At 35.0% G+C, this 25,012-nt stretch overlaps 2 protein-coding genes across 4 annotated transcripts in view; one reads left to right on the forward strand and one right to left on the reverse strand.

Annotated features, from left to right (window-relative positions):
* The first annotated feature begins 473 nt into the window (after positions 1 to 473).
* LOC127844721 (kelch-like protein 15) overlaps positions 474 to 25,012 on the forward strand; it is a 49,218-nt gene continuing 24,679 nt past the window's right edge. Inside the window, exon 1 of one of the 3 annotated variants that reach the window (XM_052375151.1) lies at positions 474 to 539. In XM_052375151.1, coding sequence (XP_052231111.1) covers positions 536 to 539 — 4 coding nt within the window. In that variant the 5' untranslated portion in view covers positions 474 to 535. Of the gene's footprint in view, positions 540 to 4,743; positions 4,952 to 24,257; positions 24,483 to 25,012 lie in introns of those variants that run through there. The other 2 variants (XM_052375155.1, XM_052375152.1) reach the window with 2 other exon arrangements.
* Positions 15,893 to 21,342, reverse strand: LOC127844722 (uncharacterized). The gene is made up of 3 exons (XM_052375156.1): positions 20,819 to 21,342; positions 16,848 to 17,860; positions 15,893 to 16,723 (listed from the first exon to the last, which is right to left on the reverse strand). The coding sequence occupies exons 1-3, from the start codon at positions 21,145 to 21,147 to the stop codon at positions 16,323 to 16,325; spliced, it is 1,743 nt and encodes a 580-aa protein (XP_052231116.1). The 5' UTR covers positions 21,148 to 21,342; the 3' UTR covers positions 15,893 to 16,322.

The raw sequence follows: 25,012 nt of genomic DNA on the forward strand, positions 1-25,012 counted from the left end.
GACGCCGCATGATACGGCGTCTTATCTGGGTCAACGCGGTTTGCCAAGGCCTTTTTTCAAGACGCTAGGCATAAATGGGTTAAACTACTCAGGTGATCATTATCAACCTCCGCGCAGAGATTTGACTGGAACCAGCATAGCTGGATCACAATATTAATGTGTGAGTACGAAATCCGGATAGGGCCAAGTTGAGTGTCGCGTGTCGACCTTTGAGGTCGACACACGACATTCAAGCGACATTCTCTCGACGCTCAATACGACGCGCGACAATCATGCGACAATCAATATTTGAGTGTCGCCTATCGCGCTGGGTTTTAGAAAAAAAATATCGCAGAAAATCTTGACTGTCGACTGAATTGTCGCGCGTCGTATCGAGCGACACTCAACTTTGCCCTATCCGGATTCCGTATGTGAGCCAGGAACGACAACTCTGCGTGAAGACTGGATCATCATATCCTTTTCAGAAGTTATCTCCCTTATACTTACCGATGCCATTGCAGTAAATCCTTCCTGATCTCAAGGGATTTTTAGTTTTATGTGTTAGTTTTCGTATTTTATGACATTCTATGCAATTTTGTAAAAATGTGATATGATTTGCAGTAAACAATTAACATGGGGACAGAAAATAACATCTTTACACAATTACCTCATATCCTCGAGACTCAAATAAAACAAGAACATAAACTAGAATAAATGGAATATTTATTACCGTAGTTCTGAAGGTGTGACACGATCATTATAATTAAAGGTCAATAGAACTTGCAATCTCAAATATACAAGACATTCCATACAACTGACCGTTATTTCAAATAGAATCAATTTGATCAATTAAATAATTAAGCCCAATAGCTTAAATAACTTAATTCTGCCAATCAACTCCTGCTTACACATCCTTAAACAGGTAACAATAACGGCTATCGCTATCCACATAAATTATGAATCACAACTATACAAATACTAATTGCACATAATAAACAAAACATTTAGCAAACTACACCTACTAATTAACATATAAAACATATAAAGCAGACATATATAAACACAAATCAAAAGGGTCGGGCGGGTGTGGCAAAATTTTCTGATCAATAAGAGATCAATCGTGTCAAACAATACTGTGACCCAAAATGCGTGAATCAGTTGTTTTATAAACTAGCATAATTAATGAATATATTAATACATGAGTGTTCAAGCATGAAGGGACTATCTCTTGGATGCAATCGATAATTAATAGATTTTATGGGAGAAAATGCTTAAAATTGCCATTGCAATAATTAACAATATTTGGATCAATCATCATCAAATGGTTTGGTTTGATGTCATGGATTTGCTTTGAACCAGTCAAACATCTAGTTATGTGTCATGGACAGTAGGCTTACAGCAAACTTGGTTTACATGGGAATGATTGTAAAAAAAATTTGTTTGGACAGAGTATAAACCTCACATTACAGGTTATGTAGCAATGTTCTATGTTCCTCGTCTTGACAGCCCTTGTGGGCCAACGGTGCTAGACACGTTGTTTTGATTAATTATCCAAGCACTATCACTGTTTGCTAGCTTTCTCAACCAGATCGCAGTCTTAGCATGCGCGGATGCAGCTCTTTTCGAGATCGGGTTATGTATTTCGAAAAATTTGTAGTGTTGGTTATGTAAGGAAAACCAAAATCTTTGACATTGGAAATCTACGCTCTCTAACCTCAACCACTCAGCTTTTGATTGTTTATTTTTATTGTAAAGAAATGTACAGTCAATGAGAACACTTACTTTTTAATCGGCTGAGGACGTTTCCCGGAAATGCGGAGATACCTTATCAATTTCTTTTTGGATATCAGCCAGGATAGGGTCATGAATCGAAGTGAGACTGTGGCACTCTAGAGCCATGTGGGTGAGAGTCTCTGGTCACAGTTTCACAGCATACTTGGCAAAAATCGCTGACTTTGCTTTCACTGAATCTGGAACGGGTGGTTTGTAGTAAGTATGTCCCTGACATGAACTTCAACTTCATAGCCTGTCTGTTTGCGTCATAAGATAAAGAGGATAATGATTGTAGGAGTGGATGAGGTTTCCCAGGTTTAACTGCGTTAAGATTTAAGTTTTTGAGTGATGACATATATTTTGATTTACTAATTGCATCATTATACCAAAACTGATCTAGATTGTTATTCACTATTTCCTTTCAGTGTTCCTTTTTCAAAGGTGTTGTAAGAAGGTCATCTGGGTCACCTAAGTCGCACTGCCAGAACAATTTTCTTACATCGACAAACCAACTAGCACTTTTATGTCCTTTAACAGTTAATTGCCGACATGCCAGTCGCCTTTCAACTGAGTCCTCGTGTTGTAAACATATGTTATTGTAGAGAATAAGAGCCCTCTTGTGAATTTGTATTGGTACGGGTAACAGTCCACTAAGTGCGTACACTGCAATATCTGAAGTATTTGTTGGCAACATGAAAAGTTGTTTTAAGATTCTTGTCTGACATAATTCGAGTTGGTCCATCAATGTTTGTTTAGGGAGGATGACTTCAAGTCCGTATAACAAGATTGGTATCACAAACATTTTCATGATGTGTAGCATAGTTGGAATATCTAGGCCACCTGCGCCATGGAAGCCTGTAGGCATGAAACTATACACAGATCTCCTCGCTTTCTGGATGTTGTTTGCTTGGAGAGCGTGAAAATAGTCCTCAGATTTGATAAAAGATTGTTATTGGCCTAATATTGCTTGTTTCAAGTTTTAATCGAGATCAGCAGATGCTTGTACATTAAAACTAACATATTTATTGGGTTTCAGTTTCATTTAGTTAACTGTTAGTAATTTAATGGTAATTATTATCATAACACACAAAATACTCCCGTAACCACGTTTTAAGTTCAACAAAGGCATAAATACACTGTATTACATAGAAAAAAAGTAAATATTTTAGTAAAAAAACATTTAAAGTATTTACTATTTTTACATATTTTTTTCAATTAAATCTCTAAAAGGGGTGTAAATCTTTCAAAAAACATAATGTGAGTGATATGGGTGCTTTCCCTTGCTTTGTATCTACTTGGTATATACCCGGTAATCAGCGATTTTTTTTCCCAATTGGTAAAAGTACCTGTACAAGAACCCAATTGGACAAATTGTGTGCGAAAAAACATGAAATTGGGAAAATTCGCTTTGTGAAGTAATCATATTGGGAAATTGGTGTATTTGATTTTTTGCTCCCAAATACTTTAAAATTGATAACTAAATGTTGTCAAGTTGTCAATATTATATTTACTTAGGTTCAAGCCATCGAGCTGCATATGGAAACTAACTAAATGTTGCATTTTTTTATAGAAATTTTCAAATGGATATTTTTTTGACAGCAATTGGGAAATGTATAGTTTTTTCCTAAAAGGGAAAGTGCCGTTTTCCGGTACTTTATAAAGAAGGAAAAAAAATGCTGAGGATAGTATCTTAATATTATTTGCAACAGAATGTCTCTGCCTGCTTCCTGAATCTGATTGGAAAATCCTGTGCCATCCTCAGTTTTCTCACACTGTCTTCAAATGTTTTCAGCTCAATAAAATTTCCACATCAGCTATAGGAGTTGTTACTGATTAAATAATCAGTTTTGAGATGTTCTCTTTGTTTGAAAGATTTTTGAAGACAAGGCTTTTGTTGTCAAGCCTGCTTTTGGAAATCTTTATACAGTTATGATGGTCCAGTGTATGTGAGTGTAAAACCATAAATCGCCTATATCGAAAGAAAACCTGTTGCATGTAACACCTGTCTCTTACCTGGAAGGTAAAGGTCAGGCTTAAAGGTCAAAGGTCGATAAGGCCACAAAACACAACTGTCTCCTTTCCACATTAAGGTCAAGGTAATATTTAAGGGAGAAAGTTTAAATTTGGCAATGAAAAACCCTTCTGGACTTGACTTCATCATTCATCATGCAATTTTTAGTGTGAGCATTAGCTCACACTAATGTTACAGACCATATTTTGCAAATCAGTATGTGCTTAGAAGCCTTAGGTACGGTATGGAAAGACAACCACTGCCTGTTGCAGCAGACGACAAATACTATATAGAGCGTCTGCTAGGAAAGATAACCACCACATTTGCCTGTTTATAGTTCACCACTGGTACACTGCAGAGGGTTTATATAACTAATAGTGTTTAACAGCTTGTAAGACAAGATTGGCCAGTCTAGTGTTTATCATTGAAATCTGTACATATTGGCTGCTTTCAGGGAAAGCGGGGCTTAATGCATGTCAAATAAAATTAGCCTGTGCATACTGATTAGCCTGTGCAATGCACACAAGCTAATCAAGGACAACATTTTACAACAGCGAACACCTACAGCGCCTTCAGCGCTTTGATATAATAATTTACCACAAATGCTCACCATGTGGAGACTGTGATTTTTGTGTTTCAAACATCTCCCCACCTCAAAGCTCAAGCACACTTAGAGGTTTAATTTGTCTGGAATAACTTCATCACTAGTCTTTCAGTTTTAAAATAATTGACTACAAATGATCATCATATGGACAAGGTGCAGAAGATCCAGCTCACACTGAAGGCCAAATGACAAACATTTGTAAGGTGCAGCTTGTTAATAATTACTTTCCTTAATGACAATAGGCTCTTCAATGTGCTGACAGGAATCATATCTGGGAATGTTACATTGAATTTATAATTTAACATTGGTAAAGCTTTGTATCTGGCCAATATAACTAAATAAACTCATCTAATGTATAATGTATGTTTTATTCAGGGAGATCATAGGAATAATAGCAGCAATTGTGTGTCTGATGCAGCCATGGTATTGATTATCTCGGGCCATCTGAGGCTCATGCAGACCGCACATGTATTTTAATGTGGCAGACAGTCTGTAGCATTGATGCAACTAAGGAATGTTTGTATTACTGGACAATAAGAATCTATCAGTACTTAAACATAAGGCTTAAGATGACATTTAATAAGGTAAGATTTCTTTTTTTATGTTATCTATTTAATAATATGTGTTTTGTCTTCTGCAGTGTGAAAGTATGAAAAATTGAATTTTAAAAGCAAGGAGGTGAATTCTGTTTTTTATGATGGTTGTCCACTGATTACAGAGTTTTTATACGGGTATGATGTATCCGTATGTGATATGTCTTTTAGGGAGACTTAAAGAACACTCCCACGTTGGAGATAGAACCCATGACCTCCCGGTCGCTAGGCGGACACCATACCCATTACACCACAGCGACGTATGGAGTGTGTATTGCATTAGTATTAAGTGATTTTAACTTTATATTATAAAATTTGTTTTCGTAAAAAAGAGCAATAGTTTTATCAAATAAATGTCTTTACGTTTATTACAATCAATAGCTGTGTGTGTTAACATTTTTTTTTGCTTTCAATTATGCATGTAATTATGTGCGTCCGTCTAGAATACTTATGAGGAACCTCTAAACTAAAAGACAAGGAGAGTCATGATTATTACAGTATGTGTTGTATGTGTGGGTTATATTTGAAGGTTTCAGAGTATTATCATAATGATACACAAATCAAGGCTGCTGCAGTTTTTCCTGTATTCTAGGAGGTATTATTTATAAGTTATTGTAGTTGCTAGGAAGGAAATCTCTCAGATGCATTCATCTTTTGTCTGTGATTTTAACTTTTGTTGTAGTTGCACACTTATTTAGCTTTTGTGATTTAAATAGCTAACCTAATATAATTAAGGTTTAATACTTTGAATAAGCTTTGGTACAGTGGTAGGTAGAATTAACATAATTATCGGCCTCTTCAGTATTTGATAACAGCCCGTACGTCAAATATATAGCTTCAAAGCGGCGCAGAAGGGGACATAGTTTTTCTGACAAACACATATCTTGTCTTATTATTATTTTCAAAATATTGTAATCATTTTTTGGCATGAAAACATTAATCTCCGTCTAAGCCTCTCTCTATCAAATTACCTGTATTTAACACTCACCTAGTATACCTTAGTGTCATCCTTTGATTGGGTCATAATTTTCAGGTCACAGCTCTATTTTTAACAAAACAAACTTTATGATCTGCAACTGATATAATCCAAACTTGATTGAAATCTTGAAGGATTAGATGCTTCAGTATCCCTTAATTTATTAAATTCTTTCCTGTGAATGTAAGAGGAACAACTTGAAACCTCAAACCGGTTGTCCGTTCATCACAAAGGAAGATTTGTAACCTAAGTGTTGATGGAATTTGCTCAAATAAGCTAGTAAAGTGTAAGGAATTATTCATTCAAGTCTACTGGCAGAACAAATTTCTCTGTTATTTCATTGGCATTGAGAAAAAATCAAAACCTTGGCTGGACAGCGACGTGAAAAACATATTTATTGAATGTAATTCTTTTTGCCATCATTTAATCACAAGGACACACAATTTTAAACAATGCTAAATTATGAAATTGTGCAGACGATCATGTAAAACATCTTGGAATGACTCTTCCTGCACTACATGGACCAGGGGGAACTACTTGCATTTTTACCTCACCTGATTGCTCAGGTGAGCTTTTGTGACCGGTCTTTGTCCGTCGTACGTCCGTCCGTTATCATTTGTTCGTAAACACTCTAGAGGCCACATTTAGTGTCCGATCTTCATGAAACTTGGTCAGAAGGCTTGTCCCAATAAAATCTCGGGCAAGTTCGAAACTGGGTTGTGCCAGGTTAAAAACTAGGTCACTAGGTCAAAAAAAAGAAAAAACTTGTAAACACTGTAGAAGTCACATTTCATGCCCAATCTTCATGTAACTTTGTCAAAATGTTTGTCGTAATGATATGTTGGTTGAGTTCAAAAGTGGTTCCGGTCCGTTGAAAAACATGGCCGCCTAAGTTTTCCTTATTTGGCTATAGAGAAACCTTGCAAACACTCTGGAAGTCACAATTTTTGCTCAATCATCATGAAAGTTGGTCAAAACATTGGTTTTATTGATATCTCGGGCGAGTTAGAAAATGGTCCAGATCGGTGAAAAAACATTGCCGCCAGTGGGCGGGGCATTTTTCTCTATATGTATATAGTGAAAACATGTCAACACTCTATAAGTCACTTTTTTGGCCCAATTTTCATGAAATTTTATCAGAACTTTTGTTTCCTAGATACCGACTTAAGTTTGAAAATGGTTCCGGTCCGTTGAAAAACATCGTTGCCAGGGGGAGGTGGCAGTTTTCCTTATATTTATATAGTAAAAAGGCTTGTAAACTATCATGAATTAAGGTCATGTAACATGCGAGACAACTCTTCTTAATATTGCATTAAAGTTTACAGTAGTTACTCCCCTTTGATTATTAATGTTTTCATAATAATACCGTGTAGTTGTGTCATTTATGTATGTATTATGTTATTCGAGATTGGAAGTTTTTATGCCCCCTTTCGAAGGGGGCATATAGCAATTGGACTGTCCGTCTGTCTGTCTGTCCATCCGTCTGTCTGTCTTTCCGTCACACTTTGCGTTTAGGTTTCGAAAAATGTTCATAACTTCTATGTCCCTTGAGATATAACCTTCATATTTGGTATGCATGTGTATATGGACAAGGCCTTTCCATACGCACAAAATTTTGTACCCTAGTGACCTTGGTCTTGAACTTAGGGTCCGCGTTTAGGTTTCAAAATCTGCGTTTAGGTTTCGAAAAATGCTCATAACGTCTATGTCCCTTGAGATATAATCTTCATATTTAGTATGCATGTGTATATGGACAAGGCCTTTCCATATGCACAAAATTATTTACCCCTGTGACCTTGACCTTGAACTTAGGGTCCACGTTTAGGTTTCCAAATCTGTGTTTAGGTTTCGAAAAATGCTATAACTTCTATCAAAGCGTTTATAGGGGGCATTTGTCATCCTATGGTGACAGCTCTTGTTTTTAGCTCACCTGTTTGCTCAGTTGAGCTTTTGTGACTGGTCTTTGTCCGTCTTCCATCCGTCCACATTTGTTCGTAAGCACTCTAGAGGCCACATTTATTGTCTGATCTACATGAAACTTGGTCAGAAGATTTGTCCCAATGATATCTCGATCGAGTTCGAAACTGGGTCATGCTGGGTCAAGAACTATGTCACTAGGTCAAAAAAAATGAAAAAGCTTGTAAACACTGTAGAAGTCACATTTAATGCCCAATCTTCATGTAACTCTGTTTAAATGTCTGTCTTAATGATATGTTGGTTGAGTTCAAAAGTGGCCCGTTGAAAAACATGGCCGCCAGTGTGCGGGGCAGTTTTCCTTAAATGGCTAAAGAGAAACCTTGTAAACACTCTAGAAGTCACAATTTTGGCCCATCATCATGAAAGTTAATCAAAACATTGGTTTTATTGATATGTCGCACGAGTTCGAAAATGGTCCAGATCGGTAAAAAAACATGGCCGCCAGTGGGCGAGACATTTTTCTCTATGTGTATATAGTGAAAACATGTGAACACTCTGGAAGTCACATTTTTTGCCCAATTTTCTTGAAATTTGGTCAGAACATTTGTTTCCTTGATACGAGAGTTGAGTTGGAAAATGGTTCCGGTCAGTTGAATAACATGGCTGCCGGGGGGGGGGGGAGGGCAGTTTTCTTATATGTATATAGTAAAAAAAAGCTTGTGAACACTCTAGATGTCACATTTTTTGCCCAATCATCATGAAACTTGGTGAAAAGATTGGTTTTATATATATCTCAGATGAGTTTGCTAATGGTCCCGATCGGTCAATAAACATGGCTGCCAGGGGGGTGGGGCAGTTTTCCTTATGTGACTATATAGAGAGAAACCTTGTGATCGAACACTAAAGAAGTCACATATTTTGCCTAATCATCGTGAAACTAAGTCAACACATTGGTTTAATTGATTTCTTGGACAAGTTGGAAAATGGCTCAGATAGGTGAAACACACTTTTTAGCTCACCTGATTGCTCAGGTGAGGTTTTAGGATTGGTCTTTGTCCGCTGTCTGTTCGTCCACATTGGTTTGTAAACACTCTAGCATTCACATTTCTCAAGCATTCTTTATCAAAGTTGCTGAAAAATCTCAGTCAAGTTTGATGATGAGCAAAATCACATAATTAATGCCATAAATATTTTTTTTTATTCAATATAAGACGTACATTGCATACATGCATATGATCACACAAAAAAGTTATATCATGTAGCAGCAATAATGTTCAAACATGTTATACAAGATATGCTAATATGTAGTTGAAAAATCTACAGAATAGTTCTGAATATGAATGAGTTGCATAAAGTTGGTAGAAAGCATTCTGGACTTGTTATAAAAGTTAAATGTGTTGCCATTTTTGTTCAAATATATGAAGTTTATCATTGTTAAGGGCAATTTGTTTTTTTAATTTGGATCTTAAGTTTTAAATAGTTTATAAAACAGTTGAAAGTAGGTATTTTTTTAGTATTTGATGCTGAATATAAAATATTTCATTAATATGATAATGTGGTTCACAGTGTTATTAATTTCTGGTATTTTAAAAGTATTTACACCAAAACTGATATTTAAGAGAGACAGTTTTATTTGTAATTGATGTTTCTCTAGAAATGTTGTTAACTGGTTCCATAGAATTTGAATATGTTTGCACTCCCAGAAAAGGTGCTCTATTGTTTCAATGTGTTTGCTTAAAAAGATATTTATTTGTAGCTATGATTCTATGGACATATTTATATTTGAAAATTTCTCAGTGTGCTATCTATAGTTGTTTTATATGGCACGATAAATATTTGTTTCCAATTAAATTCTTGTTCTTGAAGAAGGCTTTGACATTTATTTTGAATCTTGGAGTTTTCTGGTGGCTGTTTAATTTGTAGTTTGTAAAATATTTTGTTTGTTTTGTTTTGCAAGTATGTTTTCCATGAATGATGTTTGAGTACATGGTGTGTTATTTGTATTAATTATAGATTTAATATGTATGGGTATGCTTTTCATTAATGTGTAATACATAAGGAAATTGCTTGAAGGTATTCCGTATATATAACATATATTCTCAAAAGAATAGAAGGCCTTTATTCTGTAATCGTACAATTGGTCGACAAATTTAATGTTTTGTTCAAACCAGTGTTTATAGAAAAAAGTCTTACTGTTTGAAGTTATGTCTTTATTGTTCCATAAAATAGTTTTACTGGTGATTTGCGTTTCTAGATTATGAGTAACATTAGTCCATGCCGATAAAACACTAGATAGAAATATGTTTTCGTTTGCAATTTCGTGCAAAATGGTATTGTTGATGTTACATTCAAAAAGTTAGGAGTCACCATATTTTTTTTAGGATTTTCTGGTAGAATAATTTCCATTTACTCGTATTGGTATTATCTAGGTATCTTTTAACCCAGCTGCATTTGATTGCATTCAAGAATGAGTTGATGTCTGTTAATTTGATACCTCCATTTTCTACAGATTTAATTAACTGAGTTCGTTTTATTACCGTCCCATATGAAATGAAATATTGCTGATTTTATATCGTTAATAATATCATTTGGTGGATTTGGGAGAACTGTTAGTGTATAAATTAATTTAGGGAATGCAAATGTTTTTAACACGGTGTTTTTTCCGATACAATTAAGTTTACGGTGTTGCCATGATTTTAAACAATTTTAAATTTTTTGTAGTATAGGCAATATGTTTTTAAGACTAGTTTCATTTTCATTGTTTGTAAAGGTTATTCCTAACGTACGTTGTTGCTTCTTCTGATGTCCAGATGAATTTCATTTCTTTTTTAAGATGCATATTACTTTGTTTAAATTTACCTACTCTTAGCACAGTACATTTACTTTTGTTTAATTTAAGACCTGATGCCATTCCAAAAAGGGTTAGCGATTTTATAAGATGATTGAATGAGTCACTACTGTCGTTTAAAAAAATAAGTTGCATCGTCAGCAAATAGGGACTGTTTAATTTCTTCGTCGGGTTCTAGCGATATTCCATTTATATGTTCATTTGATTGTATATAGTGTGATAGACATTCGATGCATAATATAAATAGCGGGGATGAAAGTGGACATCCTTGTCTTACCCCTCGTTGGATGTTAAAACTGTTTGAGAAAAAGCCATTGTTAGTTATTATACTGTTAATATCGATATAAAATAGTTAAACCCATTTAATAAGACTCTCACCGAAATTCATATTTTCTAAACAAGAGAACATAAACGAATGGTCTAGTGAATCGAAAGCCTTTTCGAAGTCTGCAAAGAAAATGAGACCAGAATTGGTTGGTTGGTTGAAATAATTTATGCATTCTTGTATTAGACGTACGTTTTCACCAATGTAACGTCCTTTAATGAAACCAGATTGAGATCTTGAAATTACTGATGGTAATATTTGTTTAATTCTTTTTGATATACTTTTAGTTACAGTTTTATAATCATTGTTAAGTAAACTAATCGGGCGCCAGTTTGATAAGTTTTTCCAGGTTTTGGAATGAGTGATATTATACCTTGTTTTTGTAGCGTAGTTAAGTTTTTGTTGTTAAATGAACAGTTAAGTGAATTAATTAAATGTATTTTAATATCATTTCAGAATATTTTATAAAATTCGATTGTGATGCCATCAGACCCTGGACTTTTATTTTGCATTTCTTTTAGAGCTAATCCACATTCATATTCATTAAGTAATCCGTCGCACAGTATTTTTTCCTCTTCATTTAAAGCATGATGTGTTTTTTTAAAAAGGGTGTTATTTTCAACATGTTTTCGTTTATAGAGGGTTTCGAAAAATAAACGTTGTTCTTCTAGTATTTGGGTTCTGTTTGTTATATCTTCGCCATTCACTACTAATTTGTGTATAGTTATTTGTTCACTTCTGCGTTTTTCGATGTTTGCGAAGTTTTTTGTATTTTTTTCATTATGTTCAACGTGTGTGAACGTGCTCATAGTAGTATTCCATTGAGACGTGTATGATAAATGTCTTCTTATACTTGTTTTTTTTATGTTATTTCATTTTCAATGTCTTTGGTGTCGTTTGTGTTTGTCTCATGCAATTGTTTTTCAAGTGTTTCAATGATTTTAATGGTTTCAGTTTCAAGTTTGTGTGCTTTCTTTTGTTTAAATGATGTGTATCTAACTGTTGTGTTTCGTATATTTCCTTTAATTACTTCCCATAAGGTGTTTGGGTTTAGCATTATTATTGTGAACTGTATTGAATATTTCTTGTTTTATTTGTGTTTGATATTCTGTATCTAATAAGATGCTATTATTAATTTAAAAGTATCATGAGCCTCTTTCAGGTTGTATTTGGTGCAGTTTAAGTTCAACTAAAGAGTGGTCAGCATAAATCCTGGTTTTATGCTACATGTGTCAACAATGTTGCAAAGTGACTCAGATATTAAAAAAATAGTCTAATCTACAGAATATTGTTTGTTTTTTGTTTGAATGCCAGGTGTATTTGCTTTCGTTTGGATTTATTGTACGCCAGATGTCTATTATATTGTAGTTTTCAATTATGTTATTCAAAATGTTTCTATTTTTAGAATGAGTGTAAAGGTTTCCCTTCTTTTTATCTAATAATGGGTTAAGAACAGTATTGAAATCACCACCAACTATGATGTTTTTATCTTGGTTATTAATTATAAAGGATATTATGTTTCGTAAAATGTGTAATCATCTATGTTAGAGCCATAAACGTTGATTAATGTTTATTGTGTTTTGTGTATTTTGATGTCTATGCTTGCTTGTCTTCCAATTATTATTTCGTTAAAGTTGTCGACTGTGATACCTATATTATTTTTTATCAGAAAGGCAATGCCTTGTTTATTAGTATGCTGTCCACTAAGATAGATGTCTCCGTCCCATTCATCTTTTAAGGTTTGTAATAAAGTATGTGTCAAATGACTTTCTTGTAATAGACATATACTATAAATTTGTTCGTCTAACCATTTAAAGATTTTTATGCGTTGATCTTTATTGTTTAGCCCTTTTACATTCAAAGTACATAATTTAATCATTTAAAAAGGTGGAGGGTGATGTAAATAATAATTTGTGTGTGCTTGTACAGTTAGTTTCTGCTTTAAAACATGTCCAGTTGGTACAAAATATAGTTCAATAAAAGTTTTCCATGATTTGGTATTTGATGCAAAAGTGATTGGTATGTACAAATATAGTAAACATTTCATCATGACATATACAATGGAATAAATGCAAAGAAAAAAAGCAGGAAAAAAAGGATAAAAACAACAAACAAATGAAACAAAGAGATGCAAAAAATGGATAGAAACATACGGTAATGGTATGGGTTTTTATAAAGTACTGATATATCTGTCCAATGTACTGTTTAAATATCTAAGACGAGAACGAAATATGTAGAAATGTTTACATATGATGTTATGGATACATTATCCAATATATAAAACAACAATTTAAAAAAAGCAGGTTCATTATCCTGTTATCATATTTACGTATGTATAATATATATATTAGACAAATCAATTTAAGAAATGTTTATATATTAGATCCTAGACTATTATGTATATAACGATATAACAGTCCAGAACATATACATACATACACATATGTATATATACATACATATACATTCAAACACAAACATATACATATATATATTTATTTATTTATTGTTGCCCATATGTATTAGAGTAGTATATACAATTTACTAAGTAATTATATATATATATTATCTAAGTATCTATTGATGCCCATATGTATGAGGGTAGTATATACAATTTACTAAGTAATTATATATATATATATTATCTAAGTATCTATTGTTGCCCATATGTATGAGGGTAGTATATACAATTTACTAAGTAATTATATATATATATTATCTAAGTATCTATTGTTGCTCATATGTATGAGGGTAGTGTATACAGTTTTTCGGAACAACAACACATGAAGATACATTATTTCTTGATCAATTTTATGTATTTTAACTAGATATAAGTGCCGGAAACAACACAAGAAAAAAACATTATTTCGTTATCAATGTTTGGTAACTATAACTTAGGATATTTAATATTTTAGTAGGAAAATAATGGTGGTAAAAAGCTTCAGACTCTACTTGATTTCTCTTCACAGGGAAGAGATATTGTAGAGAGAAATAGTGGGAAGAGATATCGTAGAGAGAAATAGTGGGAAGAGATATTGTAGAGAGAAATAGTGGGAAGAGATATCGTAGAGAGAAATAGTGGGAAGAGATATCGTAGAGAGAAATAGTGGGAAGAGATATTGTAGAGAGAAATAGTGGGAAGAGATATCGTAGAGAGAAATAGTGGGAAGAGATATCGTAGAGAGAAATAGTGGGAAGAGATATTGTAGAGAGAAATAGTGGGAAGAGATATTGTAGAGAGAAATAGTGGGAAGAGATATCGTAGAGAGAAATAGTGGGAAGAGATATCGTAGAGAGAAATAGTGGGAAGAGATATCGTAGAGAGAAATAGTGGGAAGAGATATCGTAGAGAGAAATAGTGGGAAGAGATATCGTAGAGAGAAATAGTGGGAAGAGATATTGTAGAGAGAAATAGTGGGAAGAGAAATTGTAGAGAGAAATTCTAACAAGATGTCAGTACCTGTATCAAATGCCTCCTTCGAAAAAAGGAAAAAGGAGATATTGTTCAAGGTATATATTATTATATATATAAACGTATACACCCTCATATACATGTACATACACATATACGCACATATATACACACATATGTACATGCAATTCTTGTGATTTTCTGTTTTCCTGTTTGTAAATATTCTATACAAAAAAACTAAGCTATGTATCTACATCTTCACTTAATTTTAAATATGCCTATGTGATTATAGAGTAAGGGATAGTTGTAAAGAGTTAGGCTCTACATGATTGTCCTTCACAGTAGGAAAAAACAAAGTCAAATGCCTCCTTAAAAAACAAAGTAAGGATATCTTTAAAGTTTATGTATACATTGTAATGTGTGTAATTTTCAGTGTTTATGTATATAGATTTTCACTACGTAACTAGAGTATAAGGTGCATAGGTATACCAAATTTAAGGTTTCCTGATCTGATAGTTATTTGTTACAAAAATGTGCCGATCATGTCATTGTATATATTATGTAAAAATTAATTGTTTTCCTTATAATTAGTTCATCAGCGTAATTTATATTTATTTAAAGAATACCATTGTTTATATTATGTATACATTAATTGTTGTCCTTATATTACAATGTGTTTATCAGCGTAATTTATATTTTGTTTAATAAATACAAATATTTGTTATTGAGTATATTATTATATATTTGTTATTGAGTATATTATTTAAGGAACAATTGCCAATATATTACCGTACAAACATGTCAGGTTGAATGGTGACTTTTAAGAAAAAACATTTAAGAGATCTAGGTACTCTACGCGTCTGAGATGATACATTTTAGTTAATACACATTATCAAATTAATGCCATAATTATTGCCCTTAGATTGTCCAAATTTTCATTATATTATGCAAAATCCTTGTAAGAAAAGTTTGATGTTTGGTAAGGGGGGTCAACTAAAAATATAGGTCACCATTTCAAATCTTACAAAAACAAAAACACTCCCTACGCCAGAGTTTTGGTTCAATAATAATGAAACTTGACCAGGATGTTTGTCTGGTCAATATCTAGGTCAAGTTTGACATTAGGTAAAGATTGAATGAACCGACTCCTCTCAGGTGAGCGAACTAGGGCCATCTTGGCCCTCTTGTTTCCCTTTCACATGCCTCTCTTGGCATTATGATTTGGGTTGGCAGGGCAACATTATTTAAAAAAAACATGAAATTCAGGTCGGTTTGTATCAGGATTTAAAGAAGTTTTGAAAAAAATTAAACTGCATTTTATGATGCGTTTTCTAAAGCAAAAGAATGTAAGAAATAAAGACGGTTAATCTATTTGAAGCAAGAGTATTATGCTACTATTCAATAAGTAAACACCACATAATAAATAAATATATGTTTATATTGTAGGGCAATAATGTCATTCTTTTTATCATTATTTTCTGGTTAAAATTGTAAAAGGAGAGGAAAATCTACTACACATGTTTATCCTTTAATAAAACATTTCTTACTTTAATGTGAAGGCATGAATGAAATGCTGCTTCAGAAATTTGTCATTTATTTGTCCCAAATATTTTTACCGTTTTCAGAATACCATAAATCGACTTACTTGCATTTGTTGTGCACATTCACGTTATTTGGAATGACAAGAATGCTTAAAATGAACTTTTCGACAATATAACCCCAAATATATAATCTATCTACAAATAAACTCTGTATCTTCCCTTTCCTGCATTGGACCAAGTATGGTTGGCATAAGCTTTGTCCCAGATCCATGAGTTATTTTTCTAACTGCGAATCGGATTCAAGTTTGACCCCTAATCATGGTATAAGTGTTTTTTCATAGCCTTACAGACATTTGAATTTTGGATATCTGAATTTCCGAGGAAAAGTTTCTGGTAAAACATCAAACACCAACATTGTGTTATTGTACCACAGAGCAACAATCAATGAGTCAGTGTTTGTGTTGTAGCAGAGGGACATTGGGCCACTCACTCCATCTTGCCCTGTGGCAAGGGTAGCCAGTTTGCTCTTTCCCTCTCCATCCAGCTGAATGATAGTTTTGGATGATCCATCACAGACTAACACTTGTCCCAAAGGTGTCACATATACTGTGAAAGCATCAGTAATTTGGGGGTCAGTGAAGATCGAGAGAAGAGCTCCATCCGCATTGAGAGTAAGGAGTTTGTTTTGATCCAAATTTGTAATGTACAGCTTTCCACAGTTGGGTCCAACAACACACTTGTGAACTGTAAAAAAAATATTGTGAGAATAATAGCATAAATTTATTTTAGTCAATTTCGTGTAAAAATGAATATTTTGAAGGCTATATGTTTTTTAATTTGAATTGTATACAGTAGACATGCTTGTTACCTGTTCGAAGACCAGATGGGTCCTGGTACAGCCTTTTTACCAGTTTTCCAATCAAAGAGTATTGGTTCAAGGCAGTGCCTGACGTGATAAATAGACTGTCTTGATGGTAGGCGATACTGGTGCAGGTATGATCTAACCAAAACATTGTTCCCAGGTCCAGCTCATTATCAATCACGTTTATGAATTGGACAGTGCACCGTTGACGGTTTGTGTCCTCATTTGAAGCGATGGCCAACAAAGTAGAAGATATTTGACAAATTGACTTGGGATAAGAATATGCGCAACATTGGCTGACAATCTTGTAGTGTTGATCCAAAAGTGTCAGAGTTTTGGTACCCTTGTGAGCAACAATGATCTTGTCATTGGGAAGCCCACAAATGTCTATGATGTTTGTCAAATCATCTCTGTCTAAGGTGGGAAGTTTACCTAAAGAGTACTTGGTCTTCTTAATGATGGTCATGACCTTATCTGGGTTCCCATACAGAATCGTTCCTAGGATGAGTTGTTTTGAGAGATACTGCAGTATGTCGGCGTTTGCCTGGAATATGAGTACATTTGGAAACTTTTGATGATGGGCTGTCTTCCCCAGATTTTCTTCAGACCACTTCATCTTGTCATGACATTTTCTGCTGGCGATGAAGGTCAGTTCTTTCTTATTTTTATTCACAAGCTCTTGCAAAGATTCACTCAATTGTTTCAGTTCTCCCTTATGCCGAGCAAAGTATTCAGCATTGGTCTTAATGTTGCCTGTCAGTGAAAATCTATGAGTAGCCATTTGTGTACATGTTGCACTTTCCATCTGGTCCAAAGCGGAATTTATTGTTTGCCTGAAATCTCTTATACCTTGTTGTATGTCATAAAATGAGTTTTCAACTGACTGTATGCTCTTTTCTTGGTTGTTTTGCATTTCATTGAGCTTGTCAAAAGTTGTGTTCATGCCTTCTAAAAGCTGTTGAAGATCCTCTGGACTATCAGGTACTGATTCTGCAATCATTTTTATCCCACTGCACTGCCTGAAATATAAGTATAATATACGTTGTGCTGTGGGAAAATCAAGCTTAATGAAGTCCGCACGGGTAAATCAGGGAGGAGTGGGAAAATCAAGCTTAATGAAGTCCACACGGGTAAATCAGGGAGGACACCTCTATATTGGATTTTCATGAAGAAGAGATTTTTGTAACAAGTACTAGTAATACAATAAAAGTGGAAAGAGCATAGCTAAACACTTTACACACATGCATTATGTCCAGTTTTCCCAGAATGAGGCTCAATTTTATTCAAGTCCTGTCTGTCTGTCTGTCTGTCTGTCTGTCTGTCTGTCTGTCTGTCTGTCTGTCTGTCTGTCTGTCTGTCTGTCTGTCTGTCTGTCTGTCTGTCTGTCTGTCTGTCTGTCTGTCTGTCTGTCTGTCTGTCTGTCTGTCTGTCTGTCTGTCTGTCTGTCTGTCTGTCTGTCTGTCTGTCTGTCTGTCTGTCTGTCTGTCTGTCTGTCTGTCTGTCTGTCTGTCTGTCTGTCTGTCTGCCTGCCTGCCTGCCTGCCTGCCTGCCTGCCTGCCTGCCTGCCTGCCTGCCTGCCTGCCTGCCTGCCTGCCTGCCTGCCTGCCTGCCTGCCTGCCTGCCTGCCTGCCTGCCTGCCTGCCTGCCTGCCTGCCTGCCTGCCTGCCTGCCTGCCTGCCTGCCTGCCTGCCTGCCTGCCTGCCTGCCTGCCTGCCTGCCTGCCTGCCTGCCTGCCTGCCTGCCTGCCTGCCTGCCTGCCTGCCTGCCTGCCTGCCTGCCTGCCTGCCTGCCTGCCTGCCTGCCTGCTGCCTGCCTGCCTGCCTGCCTGCCTGCCTGCCTGCCTGCCTGCCTGCCTGCCTGCCTGCCTGCCTGCCTGCCTGCCTGCCTGCCTGCCTGCCTGCCTGTCTGTCTGTCTGTCTGTCTGTCTGTCATAAAATGAAAACTATTGGGTCTATTTTCTTTAAACTTCACATGTGCATGCATCTCATTGAGATCTACAATCAAACATGGTTTAAGGTTACTAGGTCACAAAGGTCAAGGTCACTGTAACCTTTACATTCAAAATATAACCTTGTTTCTAAAATAGCTGCGTGTGGCTTCAAAGGGCAGTAGGAGTATTGTGTTTCACAAACACAGTTCTTGTTCATTATTATATTCAACCATTATTGCAAGAAATTTGTTTGTACCATGGCAGTGCTCATTTCATACCATTGACTGACAGCTTCCGTGTGAATATTTTTGATGTTGTTAATTAAGCAACCATAAGGATCAGATATTGTCAGATTTTAAGGCTGTTTTGCAATAGATGTAAGATTGAAAACTATTGGTGATTGGCTCCTTGGATTAAAGGTCAGGGTTAATCAGCCATACGAGTTAAGAACGTTAAAGGTCAAGGTCAATCAATGAAATGAGGAAAGAAATTAAAAGTCAATGACAGAACCTTTAGATTGGTTGTTTGTGGTGATTTTTAGCTTGGCTGTTTTTGGAGAAAACCAGAGGTATTGTCATAGCCAGCTCGTCGTGTCCGCAGTCCGTGTCAAGGTTTGTAAAGGTTTTTAACATTGGCTCTAAAATCAAAGTCCTTCCACCTACAACTTTGAAACTTCATATGTAGATGCACCTTGATGAGTTCTACACGCCACACCCATTTTTGATTCACTAGGTCAAAGGTCAAGGTCACTGTGACCTCTAAAAAAAAAAAATCTGACAAGCTTTCGCAGCCGAGCGTGGCCTCCGTTATGCGGTGCTCTTGTTAGAATATTTGGGACACACACAAATCTGAGCCTTGTTTATGAAATTATTTAAACTATTATTATTGAAACTTGGGTCTAAGCTGTTTAGTGCAGTATTGTAGGTTCCTTGGAAATTACAAGTACATCTGTATAATATTAAATCAGTGGGTAATCAGGCCCATAATGAAAACAACATGTCAGGCTGGGCCTTGTTGTCATAACAATTTTTGTAACAGATCTTCTTGACTTAACAGGGTCATAAACATGTTCACTTATAACTTTTAATAATATTTAATCAAGTCACTGTGAAACCATTATTAATCGTCAGGCATTAATTTTCATAAATTTCGTCAGTCGACCGATTGGCGAATTTAAGATCCTAACGAACAATTATGCTCTATGTTTGAACAAAAACAAACACTAAGTTGAACAATATTTTAAAACTTTACCGTAGACATGAGGCATTAAATTCCAACATAATCCATGCACACATTCACTGCTGTTTCGTAATCAAGATTAATCCGGTTTTGACACAAAGGGATGTAGATTAAACAAGGTACTTAACTGACACGTTACACTTCTTTAAAACGCGTGTGCAGTACAGCTGTATCGAATGCGTTGACTTCGTTTATGTAGAATGGTAATGAATTAGCGCTAATTGTTTATAACTTTATTACCCATTAGGTGCATTGTGTTTTTCAGGGGTGTTGCATATTAGCCATCTGGCAGCGAATGCCGATGAAAGACAATAAACCAAATGAAAAGATGACGATGTGTGATCAATAGATTAAGACTAATTGGCAATTGGCTTCGTTGTTACAAACACTCGTTAACGGTTATTCGATTCCACTTGTCCGCTAATCATAACAATGAACGTGTGAATGGCATACATTAAGAGGGTCCATTACTGTCCCTTGATAACAAAAGACTAGTTAATTGGCATGTGACAAACAGGCCCCACCTCCTGCAGTGATTCTCAAGTGTGTTCCCGCATTCGTACCACGATTTTTCGCAACTTCGATTAATCGCGAATATGTATTACACAAAAATCAGATATTGACTGACGCATTTTTTTTAAATTCAAAATCAGAAATCGGCGAATTTAAGTGCTGACGAAATCGTCATTTTTATAAAAATGACGAAATTTTGTGCTGTCGAAAATAAATGGTTTCACAGTATTCTCTATAATGTGGGAATAAGTCATTGAAGAACATGATAAGTTTGGTACCAGTGTGTGTTTCATACCTATGAATGTCCACATAACAACTACTACAGCACAGTTCCCTGTGGTCCTCACAGAACATCATTACTTTTTGACCAGCATGTGCTTCACATTTTTCTACCAAGTCTTTGGTGGCCTTGGAAACTGGCCATTTTTTCATGTCTCCCCTCCCATATGGGCTGTGTGTCTTGAACAATTGTGTATGAGGTTTGCAACACTCGCCACAAAAAAAATGGACACACTGTTCACAGTAAAATATAGCTTCAGTTTCCTTCCCTTCTTCACTGCATGGTGAACAACTAAAATCCAGAAAAGAGTCTGATCCTTTGTGAAATGAAGATACAGCAGCCATTTTGTTTTATTGGTAGTTTAAACTTCTAAACTTGTCTCTGCTCTCAGATTGTTAAATGAATTCCTTTTTCAAAGGCATACAAGCACATACAAAAATACAAGTTATTTAGTATTTACACTTTGTTTTCAAATCTTTTACAATTTTTTTCTGTCATTTTAACAAATGTTGTGCCAGTCCTGAAGTCTTGACTCCCAATTCAACACAGACCACCTGATGTAACTTTCTGTCCTGGCAGCTAGCCCAGAAAAGTAAACTTTAGAAGGGTTGTTTCATATTACAATATGTCACAGGTGATGTAACAAACTTGGTGGATTTATATATCAAAATGCATATTTAAACAAAACCTTGCATTCTCAATATTGTCCACTTCTGTTCTGAAAACCCTTGGCAAAATTAAAGTGGCACATACTCTTTTCGCTCGACCATTCAACAGATTGACTAAGCTGAACTTTAAGTTAGCCAAATTTGGCATCGGCGGCCATGTAATGCTCTGCTTGAACTCTTTCAGTGCTGGAACCGGATTTTGAAGGCCTTTGCAAACAGTTTGGATCCAGATGAGACGCCACAGAATGTGGCGTCTCATCAGGATCCAAACTGTTTTCTATTCTGATAGTATTCTTTGAAAAAAATCAAAGAAAATGCTTATTTTAGAAATTCAGGAGACGACATTTTAGCAGACGACAAATTTCTCAGCATGCAAGGTTTTAGTAAATGTGAACCTCTCTACAACACTGTCTCTACTACACGTATTTAATTAACACATGTGTTTGGGTTCATTGTGTGAGATCACTTAAGAAGTTCCATTACTCTTAACTGTGATTTAGGTTTAAAAAATTGAACCCTGCCAAAATGAGTGCTTTTTTAGGGACACAGTTTGTCAAAATGATTATTTTCCACAAACTTTTTGTCACAAATTCAAAAAATACATGAACAATATACATCTGTGAACAAAATAACACAAATGACAGAGAATCATTCTGAAAATAAATTTTCGTCTACGAAAAATCATCGTTAGAAATTTATAAAATTATAAAGTGTTACAATCACTAAACGATTGAAAAATTTGGAGGTTTCTGTTTTTATTATAATATGCTGTGGGACATTACATGGATTGCTTATATAAAAATAAAAAATAAAAGAATCTACAGTAGCACAGATGACCGAGTGGTTAGGTGCAAACCTTTTACTCCAAGACAGTGAGTCGATCTCAGATGTGGTTAAAAATAATTCTCTTTTTTTCTCTCTTTTTTATTGTTTTATAATGGAGCTTTTTAATTTTGGTGGTTATAGTTAACTATTTAAAGCATTTAATGACAAACTTTAAAATGTACCAAAATCTGTGAACAAGTCCCTTTAACAGTAGCAGGTTTGCATGGAGACCCTGTATTTTGCTTGTGGGGCTTGTTGGGTTACCTGATAAAATGTTTCTTTCAAATTAATTCAGTAAGGATAGTGATATTTTTATGATTTTTTGTGTGTAGGTGGATTACATGCGGATCTTACATTGGATAGCATTTGAGGCCAGTCAGCTGAAGAACAATGATATTAAAATAAGAAAAAAAAATGTTTAATGACTTATGTTCAAATTGAAGTATTTTGCTGTAATTTTGTGTTAAGTTAGTGTGCATCTGAAAATATACATAACACCAGCAAGGTGGAAGATTATAGTCTTGCTTGATGTCTTTGGACAGATCTTGTTTTTAGATCACTCACTTTATTGCAGATCACATAATGTACACAATTAATATTCTAAATTTTCTGTGATAACTTTGCAGTTTGCAGAAGATAAAATTATAGATAATCAAAGTGACAACTTTCTGAAACTGCAAGGTATTAAACATTTTGTCCAGAACATAACTTTGTCCAGCATGGATGAAGTTTAACATTAATTGGCAATAATAATAGGCATACTGATACAAAAGCACGCACTTTTGTTTAAAGTTCAAGGTCTCATCTCAAGGTCAAAGGTTAAATCCACCAAGGATTGAGGAATGTTTCCAATAACTCTGCAACAGAGAATGATGGGCAATGTGTGCCAGAACAAGGTCCCCATGTCAGAGGTCAATATCATATTCAAATGTAAACAGAGTGTCAGAAGCATCACTTTTAACAGCACGGGTTGAATACGTAATTGTGTTTTGTTCTGAGAATACTGGGCTTAACCCATTTATGCCTAGCGTCTAGAAAAAAGGCCTTGGCAAACAGCGTAGACCCAGATGATACGCCGCATGATCTCATCTGGGTCTGCGCTGTTTGCTAAAAGGAATTTCTGTCAGAAATATTCTAAAAATAGAAATAAATATACCAGACGTCCCTAATTTTGGAAATAAATGTATCCAATTTAGAACGATGGGAGAGTCCACCAGGCATGAATGGGTTAATTCATGTTCATAAAGTGTATTCTCTGAATAGCTTGTGCAGTGTGCGCAGGCTAATCATGGACTACACGATGCCCTTTTATAGTATTCTTGGTTTAAAGGAAGTATTTTTAAGCGAAAATCCAGTTAAGGCAAAAAGTGTCATCCCTGATAAGCCTGTGCTGACTGCAGAGGCTAATGGGAGACACTTTATGCACATGCATTAAGCCCTGTCTTCCCAGAGCAACGGTCAATTACATTTGCAGAAGGTACAGGCATATCAAAACAGGAGTTTCATACAAAATAAACAGGCCCCTTAGGTCAACATCTAAATAACATCTCAAGGGCATTTGTAAAATATAAGGAACTGATGCATTAGACTTTGTCCGATAATAACCTCTGAAAAAAGGCTTCTTTGACAGATATATCCATGTAACAATGACACTTGTTTAATACTAAGTTATGTCTTTTATTGAATTTTGTTTTGTTTGATGCAGTTTCTGAAATTTATTAACAAAAGGTGTTAATTTTGGAAAACCTGTATGTCTTAAGTATATTTTAAACTATGTATTAAATACAAATAAACAAACTTAATAATATAGTTTTAATCCCACTGGACTATAATTGTGTGGCATGTTTACTAGTAAATTACATGTATATAAAATAAGACCACAAATTTCTCCATCAACCCTTTAACTTAAATGATCCTAAATTGATTTGCACCAGCACTTCATTACAGCAAGTGACTGTTCATCTGTACAGCCCATACCTGTGTAATATTGTTAAGCGGAGTGGTTTAATGTGGGAGTTTTATGGTGGGTTACAAATGGCTGGCTTGAAATGTGACAGATTTACCTGTGGTTTTAACATTGAAACACATTTACTGCTGTATTTGTAACTGTCACTGGTAGTCTAGCCTGCTTGGGATTGAAACTCGTTGGGGCCCATTGTTATCTTGGAGTTTGTTATTTCACCAGGGTAAGTGTTTTGCTACTTGTATTTTAGTGTATTATTTACCCTTTGGTTTAAGTTCATGGCTGAACATAATACATTTGAGAGTGTGAAAATTATAATTATTCATGCAGTTAATATGTCTGCACATTAATATTCATATCAACTGATATTTAATGCACACAATCATATCTTTTCTGCTGCTTTATTTTTAATGCTTTCAGATTGTTATGCTTAAAAGTATTATGAGTTAACTGCTGTGCATATAATATGAGTTGCTCCATGCAAAAATGGGTTTTATTCCATATGCAGCCTATATATATATATATATATATATATATATATATATATATATATATATATATATATATATATATATCCTTACCAGCCTGCGCATATGCACAGTCTTGTGACAAGTTACCAGGAGACTGTCCACAAATGAAATCTTGCATGACCCATTCCACCCATTTTCATGTGACCAAGCTCAAATTTTAATTGTTAAATAGGTTAAGGTAATTGATAAAATGCAATATTTAGACTTTATAAGGAATTCGAAA

The sequence above is a fragment of the Dreissena polymorpha genome, chromosome 9, assembly GCF_020536995.1.
Source record: "Dreissena polymorpha isolate Duluth1 chromosome 9, UMN_Dpol_1.0, whole genome shotgun sequence".
In the NCBI taxonomy this organism is placed as follows: Eukaryota; Metazoa; Mollusca; class Bivalvia; order Myida; family Dreissenidae; genus Dreissena; species Dreissena polymorpha.